General features: G+C 42.4%; 2 protein-coding genes across 2 annotated transcripts; both read left to right on the top strand.

The window, feature by feature from the left end:
* The first annotated feature begins 5,336 nt into the window (after window positions 1-5,336).
* Window positions 5,337-7,357, top strand: LOC149246612 (uncharacterized). Its single transcript, XM_089442013.1, has 2 exons — window positions 5,337-5,922; window positions 6,546-7,357. Exons 1-2 carry the CDS (start codon window positions 5,337-5,339, stop codon window positions 7,355-7,357), a joined length of 1,398 nt encoding a protein of 465 aa, XP_089298139.1.
* A 7,524-nt stretch (window positions 7,358-14,881) lies between these two features.
* On the top strand, window positions 14,882-15,664 carry LOC149246611 (uncharacterized). Its single transcript, XM_089442008.1, has one exon. The coding sequence runs from the start codon at window positions 14,882-14,884 to the stop codon at window positions 15,662-15,664; it is 783 nt and encodes a 260-aa protein (XP_089298134.1).
* Window positions 15,665-16,045: the final 381 nt, after the last annotated feature.

Genomic DNA, 16,045 nt, shown 5'->3' with positions numbered 1-16,045 from the left:
AAATGCTTCCAAACTCCGGAGTCATGTCATCAACATGTTCAAGAGAATTCTTCCTACATGTATATTATCTGATCATATGTCACCATCTTGGATTACTCTCATTCATTGTGTTTCCCGTTTCGTGTCGATGATGAAGCATTCATTATGACCTTCCTTCGACAGATCACTTCCTGTCGACTTCAACTCATTATCCAGGAAATTGATCTAGAAACTCCCTTCCAGTACCTTAGAGCTTGCATGCCTCAATGGCAATTTCTTCGCACTCGATGAGAAGTTCTCATTATTGGCCTTCGATCGAACGATTTCACGAGTGTTCGACTTCAATTATTTATTCACACTTCGTGAATTGTACTGATAGTACCTTAAGAGCCATTGACATTATGGGTGGTTTCTCTCGCGCTTGTTAACAGTTCACATCATTGGCCAGTAATCAAGTGATTTTCTAGCATGTTTGACTTCAACACGTCTATTCACATGTTAGAATTTGTACTTTGATCAGGTCATGTTGGAGCGTAAGACCCTGGGCTTAGATCATAAAATTCTAAGTTGCAAGGAGTGATGAGTCATTCATGATTATATACATGATTCTTTAGATGGATGGCTATGACCATGCCGTGGGTATCATTTTGATCCTGCTCAGTCAAATGGTTGCGACCATACCGTGGGTCTTTTCATTTTGATCCTCTCTATGCGGATGGTTGTGCCCATGCCATGGATCTATTTCATATGATCCCTTCAGTCGGATGGTTGCGTCCATGCTGAGGATCCATGCACATGATCCTTTTCTTGATGGATAGTTGCGCCTATACCATGGATTCATGTATTGTTATATGCCTCTCATGTTTATCAGGCATGACTATCAAATTTCAGATATGTACATGTATGTTTGAGTTACAAGTCTTTCGATGCTGGTATTCCAAGTCCTCGCTCTGTCTTAAAGCATTTCAGCCATCGCTCTCAGCTCTGACTTCATGCTTTAGGGGCATCTGTTACATAGTAATTTGTCACTCTCCTGTCACTCCTTGTTCCTAATCCTGGAGAACACCATGAAACCTATGCTCTTGCATCCCTTGAAGTTTGAAGAAAGTAGTCCCCACTCCCTTCAGAACATTTCCAAAGAATCCTTCTTAAAACCCAGTTTTTAAGATCAACGCTCTTTCCCAATCTCTCACCCGTACCGATGGAAGATTTTTACACTATGACCCATGTCGATCAGCACTATTGTTAGCCCAATACCTACGTTGATTTAATTCTGGAAAGTTTTATAAAAGGAAACAGAGTTTTACGTCTAGAAACTTCTACTGGCGATGTGCTAGATGTTTGTTTGGTTGGATAAGGGTCGAGAACTCCATATAAGGTTCTTTCCCCCTTAAAAGTGGACCTTCCCAAGGAGATAATACCTTCTTCCCCCTTGAGTGGATCTCATTCTTATCCTCCTCTCCCTATATAAACCACTTCCTCTTACCCTTTTTGGTTGGAAAATACAACACATAGTGAAAGTGGTGGAGAGATAGAACTAGCTACAAAATTCTGAAATCTTTAGCTTTTGATAGAAGAAGATTAGTCTTAGATGACAAAAGACTAGTCTTTGGTAGCTAAAGCATGAGGAGAGAGAGTTAGAGCTTGGAAGCCATTTCATGTCAAGCTAGAGGAGGAAAAGAGTGTTGAAAAGGCATGTAGCAGGACTTGGATATCGCAAAGGAGATCTCCAACGTCAAGGCTTCGGTTGTATTTCTCTTTGAAGTTTATTTTAATACAACTAATGGTTTATTTCCTATATCGGGTGTAATATTACATTTGATAGCTTAGAACTCCTTGACCTTTTAAGTAGATTGGATTCGATTTTATGCTATCACGTTTGTTGTTGTTTCTTGCATGTTTGTTTCAGGTACTTGAACGAAAGGAATGAAAAGAAGCTGGAGCAAGGAAGTAAGATCACCATCACGCGGATTAGCGTTATAAGAGGTAGGCCCTCTTATTCGATTCTAATCTAAGGAAATTTATATTAGATTGTCTTGTTTGTGGCTAGACCCACTCTCTTGGACTAGAGGGATAGCCTATGTCCGCAAAGTGGATATTCCTACTCCACAGGCACATAAGATCTCCAAGACCCACAAATGGTTTGGGGAAATTCCACCCGGTTGGAGAGATATTAAAATAATTAATATTTTTAAGGGAGTGCCTAAGTCTAAACTTAGGAACATTAAAATATTAATGGGTATTATTATAAAATTGGGTGAGAATGTTCTAAATGACATGGATCAAGTCAAATCTAATATTATTTGGTGATTAGGGACTTAATCTCAGTCGTTGAAGACTCAATAGGAAAAGGATAAGAGGAGGCTCGAGGGTCAGTTGGAGATACACCAAGTTGATCAGTCTTTTCGATTTTCTGGAGTGGGGTTTGCTGAGAGAATCGAGCTAGTGATTTGTAGCAGCGAGGGGTAGTTCATCACGAGGCCGAGAATACATAGCAGAGAGGTAGAGATAGTGCCAGAGAAACAGTGCAGAGCCTGGAGAGACTGACGCAGAGGTAGTTTGGTGCTATGCAGAGGTAGTTGAGAGCCATGCAGAAGTTGTAAAGGCCAGCGTGGGTGACGCAGAGGGTCTGAGGGCTGACGTAGAGGCTTCAGTAGCTGCATAGAGGCTCGCAGAGATGACACGGGGCCAAGAGCTAGCGCTAAGAGAATTTTCGTGGGGCAAACTGGGTGCTGGTGAGCTAGGAAGGGTGACGCAGTCCCTGTAGAGTGACGCATAGTAGCAGAGAATCTTGGAGCAGATTTCGCTGTCCATCTAAGGAGATGCAATTGTTGTTGTGGGATCATTCATCCGATGATAGATCCACTGAAAATATTTGTCTCCGAGGAGAGGTACTACTGCCGAGGGCATTCTTTATTGGGTGAGCCATTTTTGGCACCCTAGATGTATTTAGAAAATGCATAATAATAAAACCCTCATATCTACTGCACTGGTTTTCCAACATTGGGTTTTTCTAAGGACGACTGTCCAAAAATAACGATGTCCCTTGTGTGTTTGTCTCAGTTATTTCAGTTGTTGATCTATATATGAGTTAAGGTTGCATTTGTGTTTATTTCAATATTTATATTTTTAAATAACTTGTTAATGAGATAAACAAGTAGGAGAAATTAAACCAAATAATGCAATAGGGATTTCTAACGTGTCAAACTTAGAAATTTCAACATGGTACCAAAGCGTTGCAGATCACAGGAGAAATAAAGGCACCAATAGTAATCTGAAGGATTTGCAGCAATAGTAGCAGTCCTGAGGGACAGCGTTGTTCCAGAGCAGAAGCAACAGAGAAGAAGTGATGTAAAGGGTTTGCGTCATCATTTCGAGCCAGGAGGAGGGTTAGCACAAAGGTAGAGAGGGGAAGATCAAACCTATGCAGTGCTCGGTCATCTTTCTCAACCAGGAAGGATCGACACTGTGGCCAGGAGGAGTAGATTCTACTTTTGTTGGGATTGCGCAGAGCCTGAAAGGCTCAGTTTCTTCATTTGTCGGGGCTTGGGGAGCTATGGGCATATTGTGATTGAGAAGATGGTGGGGTGTTATTTTCATCGGTGCAAAACAATACCTAAGGAGACAAAGCCAAGGTAGAGGGAATCACTACCTCGATGGATTTCTAGCTAAGGAATCCAGATATGTGTTGCAGCGACAAAGGAGGATTGGAGAGGAGCGATTTGACAGTTGGTCGGAGGATTTTCGTGAAGGAAATCAGGACTAAGAGGGAGTCTAGAGGAGCTTGTTCCTTAGAGGATTTCTAGCACCGAAGAAATCTAGATCCTAGTTTTGCTGGGGCAGCAGCATTCGACAGTTAGTCAGAGGATTTCCGTGAAGGAAATCAAGACTAAGAGGGAGTCTAGAAGAGCTTGTTCCTTAGAGGATTTCTAGCACCGAAGAAATCTAGATCCTAGTTTTGTTGGGGCAGCAGCGAAAAAGGGAAAAGAGAACCAATTCAACATTCATTCGACAAATATGGTAGCCACATCTCCAGGAGGGAGGTGGGGTGATTTAGAGTTGTAGTTCTAAAGAGCTACAGAGGGGTAGGATCCTTGAGGTGCCCAAACTCATGGATCACATCCGGCTACAGGAGCCCTTAACGACAATAGCAAAATGACAGATGTTAGGTAGAGCAAAGTGTAGTGGAGTAGCAAGGTAGTGCTTGGGTGCAGAAATATGAGGCAGCGCAGTGGAGGGTGCAGAAGTGCGAGAGACACAGAGGTGTATGCAACAACACAGTGGTAGCAGAGGGAGCACAGTATACCAGCAAATGCAGCTTCAGTTTCATGAGGCTTCCAGACTGACCGGGATGCCAGTATTTGGGTAGATCAGTTACTTACTTCTCGGTAACTGAGTTGCAGTGCAGCAGTTAGCAGTGGCAGTGTTAGGGGCAGCATGGGCGGCATATTGAGAGGGAGGTGCAGTACAGATGTAGCAGTGGCAGTGGCAGTGTCATGGGAAACGGTGTAGATGATGTGAGGCAGCAGGTCAAGCATTAGCACAGGTACCGGTGCGGAAGATCAGTGTGACGTTTCCATGGTGAAACAATACTAGAACACATTCCTCGCTAAGAGGGAGTGTTTATTTGTGGTAGCATTGAATGTTCTCTATCTATGAAAATTGGTGGAGAGGCTAAGGCACATAATATCTCCAAGACCCAAAAATGGTATGGGGAAATTCCACCCAGTTGGAGAGATATTAAAATAATTAATATTTTTAATGGACTTCCTAAGTCTAAACTTAGGAAAATTAAAATGTTAATGGGTATTAATATAAAACTGGGTGAGACAACTCTGCAACCTGCGAGATCCGGTATTCGCGTGTTCTAAACCTGCGAGCACGCCCACTCTTTGCGCGTCCCTATCCCTGTGGATCTGTCCGCCGAGAGCTTTGCTCCAAGCTGCGGTCGGGCTGGCTGAATCTGCTTCATGGAGGAGCTGACTCCCCCTCAGGGGTCTTCCTCCCCTCCTCCACCCTCCGCTGTTGAGGCCTTCATAACCTTGCTGGCCTCTCTGCCAAAGAAGAAATCCGTGGAAGCTGCTAAGTTCATGAAAAAGTTAGAAGATATCCCCGAGATCGCCCTTCCGCCTAAAGGTCCGATTCAGGTAGCCCTATATCTGGAAGATCGTGCTCTGGTCGATTAGTTTACAGGTCTATGGCCTTCCCCGAAATCAACGGAAAACTAGGTCGCTAGGAACTAGGCTCATCTGATAAAGAACAAGGTAACCTCTTACTTCCTCGGAAGAGGATACTTCTTATTTGAATTTTCTGAAAAAGAGGACAAGGATCTCATTTTCAAGAATGGCCCCTACTTCATGGGCCCTCAAGGTCTGTATTTAAACAAATGGATGCCAGACTTCGATCCAGCAGTGGATGTGCCTTCAGCGGTCCCGATGTGGGTAAGACTCCCCAATCTTCCCGTACACTACCAGAACTGGGACTCTTTGAAACATATAGGAAACACTCTTGGGAAATTTATAGACAAGGCCAACAGCAAAGATCAGTGCAATTGCGCCAGAATTTGTGTCAAGGTAGATCTGGAGGTCGGACTACCAGAAGCCATCAAAATAATTGTAGGTCCCTGGACACATGTACAGAAATTGGACTATGAACAGCTGCCGTTCAAATGCCGGAAGTGTCATGTCTACGGACACTTCGCCAGAGACTGCCCGTCCAAAGGGGTAGAAGAAAAAGGGAAGGAAGAAGGATGGAATCAGGCAAAGCGACCCAAAACTTCACTCAGGAAGAATGCAAATGCAAATGCTAGAGCTCCCCAAGCGGGGCCTGCTCAGAAACCACCCATGGAAAGCCAAGGGAACAAATTTGAGATCCTTGGATCTGAAATCATGAACACGCAGGAGACAGAAATCCCGAAGGAGATCTCTCCATCTAAATCCAAAAGTGTACCAGAGAGATCCAAAGGGAGGATGTCAGAAGAAGAAGAGGAAACCCAAGAGTCCGAGGAATCAGAGGAAGAAGGGGAAATAGGTGAATCACAGTCTACCCCTAGAAGATCTACAAGAGGGCGCATGTCAGCAAAGGAAAAAAGAGACCAAGAAACATATAAGGACAAGCTTCAGGGTAGCCAGCCAACGCTAGAGAAACTCCTAGCAAAAACCCCGAAGATGAAGAGGATCCAAACCCAGAGCTCCAAAGGAGCTCATCACAGCAAAAGTAAATGATGAAGATAGTCTCCTGGAATTGTAGGGGAATGGGCACCAAAGCTAAGGAAGAAGCAATGAATAGTTTAATAAGACTGGAAGCCCCAGACATTCTTCTCATTCTGGAGACTAAATTGGAGAATTCAGTCTTCCTCCAGGCAAGCAAAAAGTTTTGGAAGAAAGATGGAGCGCAAGCAATCTCTACCCGTGGAGCATCGGGAGGACTTGGGTCGCTCTGGAATCCAAATAAGTTCTCATTAATCTCTGAGTCCCTGAACACTCATTGGATTTTGTTAAAAATGCAGCACTTAGAATCTAAGGAAATTATTTTCCTATTCAATGTATATGCTCCTAACAATGCAGGTGAGAAAAAATTATGCTGGGATTCCATCAAAAACTTGGCAGATCTAGAGAATCTGGAGAATATAATCATAGTCGGAGACCTCAACCTCACCCTCCTCTCGTCAGAAAAAAGAGGAGGCAGTATCGTCAGGGATCCGGCAAGAGAATTAGTGGAAGATCTCATGCAAGATTGGGATCTGATAGACATTAAGCTGACTACTGGCAAGTTCACGTGGTCAAATAAGAGAGTTGGCCCAGGTTACATAGCGACAAGACTTGACAGATTTTTGGTGCAAAGCTCCTTCTTACTTCTTGGACTAGAAGCTAGAATGCGCATTCTTCACAGCAGTGTATCAGATCACAAGCCCATTAGCCTAGAGCTGCTGACCCCCAAGGATCTGGGGCCTATTCCTTTCAGATTCAGCTCTCTCTGGATCAAAGAGACAGACTTCATGGAAAAGGTCAGAGACTGCTGGAAAGACCCAGTCAAGGGATCCGCCTTTTTTGTTTGGGAGGAAAAACTCAGAAGGGTTAAAGTCATGCTAAAAAATTGGGCTAAGACCCTGCCCAACCCTACTGCGGAAAGGAAAAAAATTCAAATCGCTCTAGAAAGCCAGCATCTCCATCTTGAAGCAGCTGAAATCACTAAAGATGAGTTGGAAAAGGAGGCCAAGCTTCAGCAAAGTTTTCACAAGGCCTGTCTGGCAGAAGAAGAATATTGGAGGCTCAAGTCCAGGAGCCTTTGGCTCAAATATGGAGACAGAAACTCCTCCTTTTTCCATAAACAAGCCCAAGCCAAGAAAGGCTATAACTCCATCACTGAAATAAAATAAGACAACTGCGTTCTGAAGGACTTTACCAGCATAAAAAAGGCATCCTCAGAGCACTTTGAGCAGTTGTATAGAGAAGATTCAGGAGCTGATCTAAACGCTACTCTATTGGACGTTGTCCCTAGCCTTATCACCTCCAAAATGAACTAGGCACTTGAAGGAAAAATCACGCAAAAGGAAGTCAAGGAGGCCCTTTTCGCAATGGATCCTAATAAAGCTCCGGGACTAGACGGTTTTACACCTAGATTTCTCCAAACCTGTTGGCAGATTGTTGAGAAGGAGTTCTTCAAAATGATCCAGAAATCCCAAGACTGTCAGAAGATTGGAGGCTGCACAAATTCAGCCTTTCTTGCCCTCATTCCCAAAGAGAAAGGAGCAAACTCCTTCAGCAGATTTCGCCCAATTTCCTTATGCAATATTGGGTACAAAGTGATAACCAAAGTAATAGCTAAGAGGTTGAAAAGAATTCTTCCCAAAATCATTCCGCATAACCAAGGTGGATTTATTCATGGCAAGCAACTAGTGGACAATTTCGTTCTGGTTCAAGAGGCGATTCACTCCAGCCTACACCGAAAGGAAAAAGGTATGGTTATTAAATTAGATCTAGCAAATGCTTTTGATCGAGTTAGACATAGTTTTTTGTTTGAGGTGTTGCAAAGGTTTGGTCAAAATTTCATCAAGTGGATTAGATCGTGTATTTCGGAGCCTTGGATTGCCCCCCTGGTGAATGGAAGGGCTGCTGAATTTTTCAAAGCCACAAGAAGGCTGAGGCAAGGGTGCCCCATTTCACCCATCCTATTCATTCTACAGGCTCTGTTCTCAGTTTTTATCTACAAAGAAAGCAGCTAGATCAAGACATCGTTGGCCTGTGCATTGCAAGAGGAGTCAAAAGCATCAATCACGCCCTCTTCGCTGATGATACTTTACTGTTGGGGGCTGCATCTCCTCATTCATAAATCAAATTCAAAGAAGCCCTAGAAGATTACTGTAAGGTCTTGGGCAGTGTTCTAAACAATGGCAAATGCCATATCTATTGTTTGAATATTCCTGCTTCAACTGTAAGCTCCATTGCTAGATGCCTCGGTTTTGCAGTCTCTACTTCTTGGTCCTCATTTAAATATCTGGGACTGCCAATCTTCCACAAGAGGGCCTTTAGTAAAGATTGGTATCCTCAGTTAGACAAATTCAAAACAAAAATGCAAGGTTGGGGATCCTCTTAGCTCAATATAGCTGGAAAATCAGTGCTCATTAAAGCAGTGCTAAGTAGCCTTCCATTATTCAAATTCTTTGTTCTATTGGCGCTTGTGGGAATCATCAAAAAGATGGAGGAATTAATCAGAAAGTTTTTCTGGAAAGGAGGCAAACAAAACGAGAAGAGAATTTCCCTAGTCAATTGGGAAACAGTCATCAGACCAACTCAGGAGGGAGGACTGAACTTCAAAGATCTCAGTGTCCAAAACTTAGCTATGGGAGCCAAATTGATTTGGAAAATCATAGCTCCAAATCCAGGTTGGGTGTGTTAGAAAATTATATATTACAGAGCAATGGAACACATAAAATATTGCAGAAATATAAACACAGAAAATGCACAAAACAAGAGAGACACAGATATACGTGGTTCACCCAGTTTGGGCTACGTCCACCCCGAACAGCCAGTCCTTCCTTTCTATTATCCAGCAAAATGAAGAGACACAACCTACAGCAAATCTGCTGTAATATCCTCTGTTTTCTCTCACAGTCTCACCTCTCTGTTTCTCGCTCACAGAATACACATCTATTTCACAACCTCAAATACAATACCCTCATACAAAGAGAGGGGTTGCCTTCTAGGGAAAAAAAACCTAAACTAAACATAAGTTCTACCATCAAATCATCTGCATAATGAACGGCCCAGATTTACTAGAAATTACTATACTTTTACAAGGCAATTTTACATTTATTTTTGGCTTCGAGAGCGCTGCCCCCGAGCCCCCGCCGGGGGACCGCTGGCCCCCGGACCCCCCAGCCGGGGGGATCGGCCCCCCCGCATGGAGGGGTGTACAAAACTTCCTAGGGTATACATCCGGCTGAAACAAAGACCTCTGAACAATCATGCTCCACACACAACAATCTCCCACTTGGAGAATGATTGTAGCAACTCCACCGCTACTCCATTTGCTGGACAATGACTCCTCTTTGGACCTGGTTGTTTCTCATCTTCATCGTCATCCTTGAAGACCAACTGAAACTGAGCATATTCTCAGTTTCTCCCTGGTTACAACTTTTGTTAGCATATCTGCGGGATTTTGGCTAGTGTGTATCTTTTCCAGCTTCAACTCTCCATCTTCCAACACTGATCGTATGAAATGGTACTTGAGCTGTATGTGTTTAGTCCTGGAATGAAATGCTGAGTTCTTTGTAAGATGAATGGAACTTTGGCTATCACTGTATAACGTGCCCATATCATGCTCCTTACCCAATTCACCCATAAACCTTTGTAACCAAATCATTTCTTTACTAGCCTCTGTAGCAGCAACATCCTCTGCTTCTGTTGTTGAAAGTGCAACAACACTTTGGATTTTTTAAACCCAACTGACAGCTGTTCCTCCAACATTAAATACATATCCTGTAGTGCTCCTCCTGTTATCTCTGTCACTTGCCATATCTGCATCAACATATCCTTGTAGGGAGATGTTTGAACCACCAAAGCATAATGCTTGATTTGTGGTACCTTTCAAATATCTGAGAATCCATTTCATGACCATCCAATGTTCCTTTCCTGGATTGTTCATGTACCTGCTTACAACTCCCACTACATGTGCAATATCAGGCCTTGTGCAGACCATTGCATACATTAAGCTTCCAACTGCTGATGCATATGGAACTTTAGACATATAATCCATGTCTTCTTGGGTCTTTGGGCACATTTCCTTACTAAGTTTAAAATGGCTAGCAAAAGGTGTACTAATTGGTTTTGCATTGTGCATGTTAAATCTTTTCAACACCTTTTGTATGTACTCATTCTAAGACAATGTTAATTTGCGATTTTTCCTGTCTCTAGTTATTCTCATACCAAGGATTTGTTTTGCAGCTCCCAAATCCTTCATTGCAAATGAATTTGCCAATTTTCTTTTGAGTACATTTATTTCTTGCATGTTAGATCATGCAATAAGCGTGTCATCCACATACAATAACAATATAATATAGCTGCCATCATTTTTCTTTTTTAGATAAACACAATGATCAGAGTGACATCTAGTATAACCTTGTTCAGACATAAACTTGTCAAATTGTAGATACCACTGCCTTGGAGCCTGTTTTAAGCCATACAAGCTCTTCTTCAACCTGCACACTAGTTTATCCTTCCCTTTCACCTCATATCCTTGTGGCTGTTGCATATATATCTCTTCCTCCAAATCCCCATGGAGAAAGTTTGTCTTTCAATCTAACTGCTCAAGATGCAAATCTTCAGCTGCTACAAGACTTAAAATAGTTCTGATTGAAGTCATTTTAACAACAGGAGAAAATATTTCATCAAAATCAATACCTTTCTTCTGTGCAAACCCCTTCACCACAAGTTTAGCTTTGTACCTTTGTTTTCCTCCATCTTCTTCCTTCAGCCTGTAAACCCATTTATTCTTCAATGTAGTTTTTCCTGTAGGCAACCTGACTAAATCCCAAGTCTGGTTATGCATTAAGGAGTCCATCTCTTCTTTCATGGCTTTCAACCTGCATTGCTTCTTCATAACATTCGAGTTCACCGGAATCAGTCAACAATAAATAATATAATAAAGGAGAATATCGTTCAGGGGGTCTACTTATCCTGGTAGATCTTCTAACACCACTTTCAGGTGTTTGGGGTGCCTGTTGTTGCTGTGGTGGTTGCTGTTGTTGTGTTTTTGATTATTATTATTTTTAGGCACCTTTACTTTTTCAGTGATTTCGTCAAGAACTGCGTATTCCTTGTTTTCTTTTTCTTGCTTCTTTTCCTGCAACTGATTCTTATACAAGACCTTTTCATTGAATATTACATCTCTGCTCCTAATGATTTTGTGATTTTCATAATCATATAAGCGATAACCAAAATCATTAACACCATATCCAATAAAGCTACATTTCTTTGACTTTGCCTCAAGCTTTGTTCTATTTTCTTTATCAATATGGACAAAGGCCTCACAACCAAAAGGCTTTAAAAAAGAGTAGTTTACCTTTTTACCTGTCCATGCTTCCTCTGGAACACCACCATCCAAGGAACTTGAAGGCCCTCTGTTTATTAGATAAAGAGCAGTATCTACAGCATCTGCCCAAAACTGTAAAGGCAATCCTGCATGCAATCTCATGCCCCTTGCACGCTCCATGATTGTTCTGTTCATCCTTTCTGACACACCATTTTCTTGTGGTGTTCTTGCAACTGTCTTCTCTCTGTGAATTCCATGCTCTGAACAGTACCTATCAAACTCTTTGCTACAATATTCACCTACATTGTCTGATCTAAGACACTTCAATTTCTTTCCTGTCTCAATCTCAACCAAAGCTTTCCATTTCTTGAAAGTATCAAATACATCAGATTTATTCTTAATACAATAAATCTAAGTTTTTCTAGTTGCATCATTAGTAAAAGTAACATAATAACGAGAGCCACGGAGAGATGATACCTGAGCAGGTCCCCATACATCTGTATGCACAAGCTCTAATTTTTCATTCTTCTTTTCTTTCCCAACTCTGAGAAATCTGACTCTCTTCTGTTTTCCATAAATGCAATTCTCACATAAGTCCAAATCAACATTCTTCAAACCTGGCAACAAATTCCTTGAGTGAAGAATCTTCATCCTCTTTTCACTCATGTTTCCGAGCCTATGATGCCATAATGCTGCATCTGCTCCTTTGGAAGTTAAAGCATTAACAGAGTTAGAAATACCATTGCATAAATACAATGTACCAACCTTTTCCCCTTTTGCTATTACCAGGGCTCATTTGGTGACCTTCCAAGCTTTATCTGTGAAATTTGTCACACAACCTTTACCGCCTAACTGCCCTGTTGAAATCAGATTTTTATTTAGATCTGGAACATGCCTTACCTCCTTTAATAGCCATTGGTTTCCATTCTGTTGTTTTAAAAGAACCTTACCGATTCCAACGATTTTACAGGGTTTATCATCACCCAGACGAACTTGTCCAAAATCTCCTTGAACATAATCATGAAACTATTTCTTATCAGGTGTGGCATGGAATGAAGCCCCTGAATCTACCACCCAAGAATCAGTAATATTTTCGAAAGAAAGAATCAAAGTATCTTGTAACACCTCACCTGTCACATTTGCTTCATGATTGTTTTCTTGTTGTGCATCTCCTTCTTTTCCCTTCCGAGATCTACAGTCTTTCTTTAGGTGTCCTTTCTTTCCACATTTCCAGCACACTATCCCCGATCTGGACTTGGATCTGCCTTTCCTTGATTTACTGCGATATCCTGAGCTCTTTCCTCTTTCCATTTTTCTTCCTCTAGACTCTGCACTCAAAGCATTTCCCGATGTTTCACCGGAGCTTTTCCGTCGCATTTCCTCGCTAAGGATAGCACCGACAACATCATCAAACTTTAAAGTACTAGATCCAGAAACGGAGTTACTAATGGCCATTACCAAACAATTCCAACTTTCTGGTAATGAGCACAAGAATAACAGAGCTCTAACTTCATCATCAAAGTTTACCCCTACAGAACTTAACTCACTTGTAACTGTATTAAAATCAGTTAAATGGTCTGCAACAGATCCACCTTCTGACATCTTCATATTAAATAACCGTTTCATAAGAAATACCTTGTTTGAGGCCGAGGGTTTTTCATATAGTTTCGACAACGTCTGCATCAAACCCTCTATCGTGGTTTCCTTCGAAATGTTGAAGGCGACTGATGCAGCAAGGCACAACCGTATTGTTTCGAGTGTCTTTCTATCGAGAAGGTTCCATTCTTCGTCTTTCATACCCATCGGCATCTTTGTTTTTCCGCCCAATGGTAGGTATAGATCTTTCTGATACAGATAATCTTCCATCTGCATCTTCCACATCGAGAAGTTTTGGCCGTTAAATTTCTCGACCCTAAACTTACCATCTTCCACCATTGCTCCCACTCAAACCAAGAACCCTTCTTTCCTGCGAGTTTATCAGCCAAATAGACCTTCGGCTCTCATACCAGTTGTTAGAAAATTATATATTACGGAGCAATGGAACACATAAAATATTTCAGAAATATAAACACAGAAAACGCACAAAACAAGAGAGACACAGATATACGTGGTTCACCCAGTTTGGGCTACGTCCACCCCGAACAGCCAGCCCTTCCTTTCTATTATCCAGCAAAATGAAGAGACACAACCTACAGCAAATCTGCTGTAATATCCTCTGTTTTCTCTCACAGTCTCACCTCTCTGTTTCTCACTCACAGAATACACATCTATTTCACAGCCTCAAATACAATACCCTCATACAAAGAGAGGGGTTTCCTTCTAGGGCAAAAAACCCTAAACTAAACATAAGTTCTACCGTCAGATCATCCGCCTAATGAACGGCCCAGATTGACTAGAAATTACTATACTTTTACAAGGCAATTTTACATTTATTTTTGGCTTCGAGGGCGCTGCCCCCGAGCCCCCGGACCCCCCAGCCGGGGGGATCGGCCCCCCGAAACCCCCACGGGGGGGACAAGTACCCCCCACACCCCCCCGCGTGGAGGGGTGTACAAAACTTCCTGGGGTATACATCCGGCTAAAACAAAGACCTCTGAACAATCATGCTCCACACACAACAGGGTGTAAGTTGCATTGTGGAAGAATTACTTCAGAGTACCGAGACTTAGATGCATGGATCAGCCCAAGAACCATTTCAAAACTCCTTTCAGCAGGTTCATTAAGGAATCATTCCTTCTGGATTCCAGGCAATGGAAAATGTATCCACCTCTGGAACGATAGTATCTTGAATAGACCCCTGCTGGCAGAATCGAGAGACATGCCTGAGTTGCAGCGCTAGATGTCAGAGGCCAGCATCAACACATTGTGGGATCTCTCAATTTGGAAGGGTGATGTGTGGATGGGTTGGAAACAACTCCCAGTTCCACCCAACTAACGATCTGATCTAGAAACGTCCACCACGCAGTTACACGGGCTGGCTCCAATTCATGTACGCACGCAGGACGTGAGAGGCTGGGGATCAAATCGGGTAGGTTACTCGGTAGCCTAGGGCTATGCTAAATGTCTAGAGCGGCCACATGTGCCTCCCAATCCTACCCCCTGGGTTGGCATATGGAAAATACCTTCAATTCCTAAAGTCGACCACTTCTGCTAGCTCCTCTGTCATCAGAAAATTCTCACTGAAGACAGGCTTCAGAAAAGGGGCATATTTGGGCCTTCTAGATGCTCTCTTTGTAAAGAAAATTTATAATCCGCCTTCCACCTCATGATCGAGTGCAAGTTCGCAGCTTCCATATGGCAAGAGCTACTCGTTTCTTGGAAGCATAAATTCACCTTCCCCTCCTCAGTCTCGGATCTATTTGCGGGCTGGATGGCTAGATATCCAGGCCCTTTTCCAAAAAATAAAACAATCAGGTCAACGTGGAGTGCTCTGCCTAAATTCATCAGCTGGAAAGTCTGGCTGGAAAGAAACAGAAGGATTTTCCATAATAAGGAACAGGACTTCAGAATTGTTGCCAACACAGTAAAAAGTCAACTTGTTGAGTGGCTGGAAGACAAAGGGGATGATTCAAATCTAAGCCAGCAGGACATAGATCTGGGATCTGCCCTCAATTTTAAATTTCCAAAATCGAACAGCTCTCCTCCATCTCGCAAAGAATGGAAAGTCAGGAAAAATGAAGCAGATTTTCAAACCTGGTTGTCCAATCAAACTCTTCCCTCTCTCTTCTTTGATGGGGCAGCCAAAGGGAATCCAGGTATTGCTAGAGCTAGAGGACTCATCATAAACCCAAATGAAATAGTTGTGCACAGATTTGCTTGGGGATTAGGCCATTCCTCAAGCATACAAGCTAAAGTGATGGCCCTTTTTCAAGGAATCAAATTCCTTAAAGAGCTGGGCTACAAGGAGGCAAATGTCTTTGGAGATTCTCAGGTTATCATCCAAGAAGTGGCGACCAATTCTAACTCAGCGGACCTGCATCTAGCAAGGATAATTACAAGGATCAAAGGCATGGCAAAGTCCCTGAATCTGAAATACTTCCATGTTTTGAGAACAAATAACAAAGAAGCAGACATCGAGGCAAACAAGGCAGTCCATTTAGATGCCGGTTCTATTCTCAAAGATAATGAAATCCTTTGGGATCCAATCCCCTAAAGAGCCATGTTCTATTGCATCCTTTTGCAACAGTTTGTTTGTATTTTTCAGCTCGGGAAATCAGCAGCAGAAGTACACTATATTAAATGTAAAAAGAGGAGCTTGACGAGAGTAGGCGTTATTTTCCTCTTGCTGAAAAGACATGCAGAAATCTGCCTCTCCTCTTGTAATCGAATTTGTGGCTCTTAGTCACTCAGTTAATGAAATCCCATAACCGTTTCTGTAAATATATATATATATATATAACTAGGTGAGAATGTTCTAAATGACATGGATCAAGACAAATATAATCTTAGCCTTTGATTAGGGACTTAATCTCGGTCGTTGAAGACTCAACAGGAAAAGTATAAGAGGAGGCTTGAGGGTCATTTGGAGATACAC

This window comes from Pinus tabuliformis, chromosome 7, assembly GCF_031772625.1.
Source record: "Pinus tabuliformis cultivar Carrire ecotype Pingquan chromosome 7, CPIR1, whole genome shotgun sequence".
NCBI classification, from domain to species: Eukaryota; Viridiplantae; Streptophyta; class Pinopsida; order Pinales; family Pinaceae; genus Pinus; species Pinus tabuliformis.
Note: the sequence above shows the minus strand (reverse complement) of the source record. Positions and strands in the feature narration are given on the sequence as shown.

Coding starts and splice junctions, on each gene's coding strand:
- LOC149246612 (XM_089442013.1), top strand. CDS start 5,337: ATGGGCCCTCAAGGTCTGTATTTAAACAAATGGATGCCAGACTTCGAT. Junction 5,923..6,545: donor CTCTCCATCTAAATCCAAAA/GTGTACCAGAGA, acceptor CTAACAATGCAG/GTGAGAAAAAATTATGCTGG.
- LOC149246611 (XM_089442008.1), top strand. CDS start 14,882: ATGGCTAGATATCCAGGCCCTTTTCCAAAAAATAAAACAATCAGGTCA.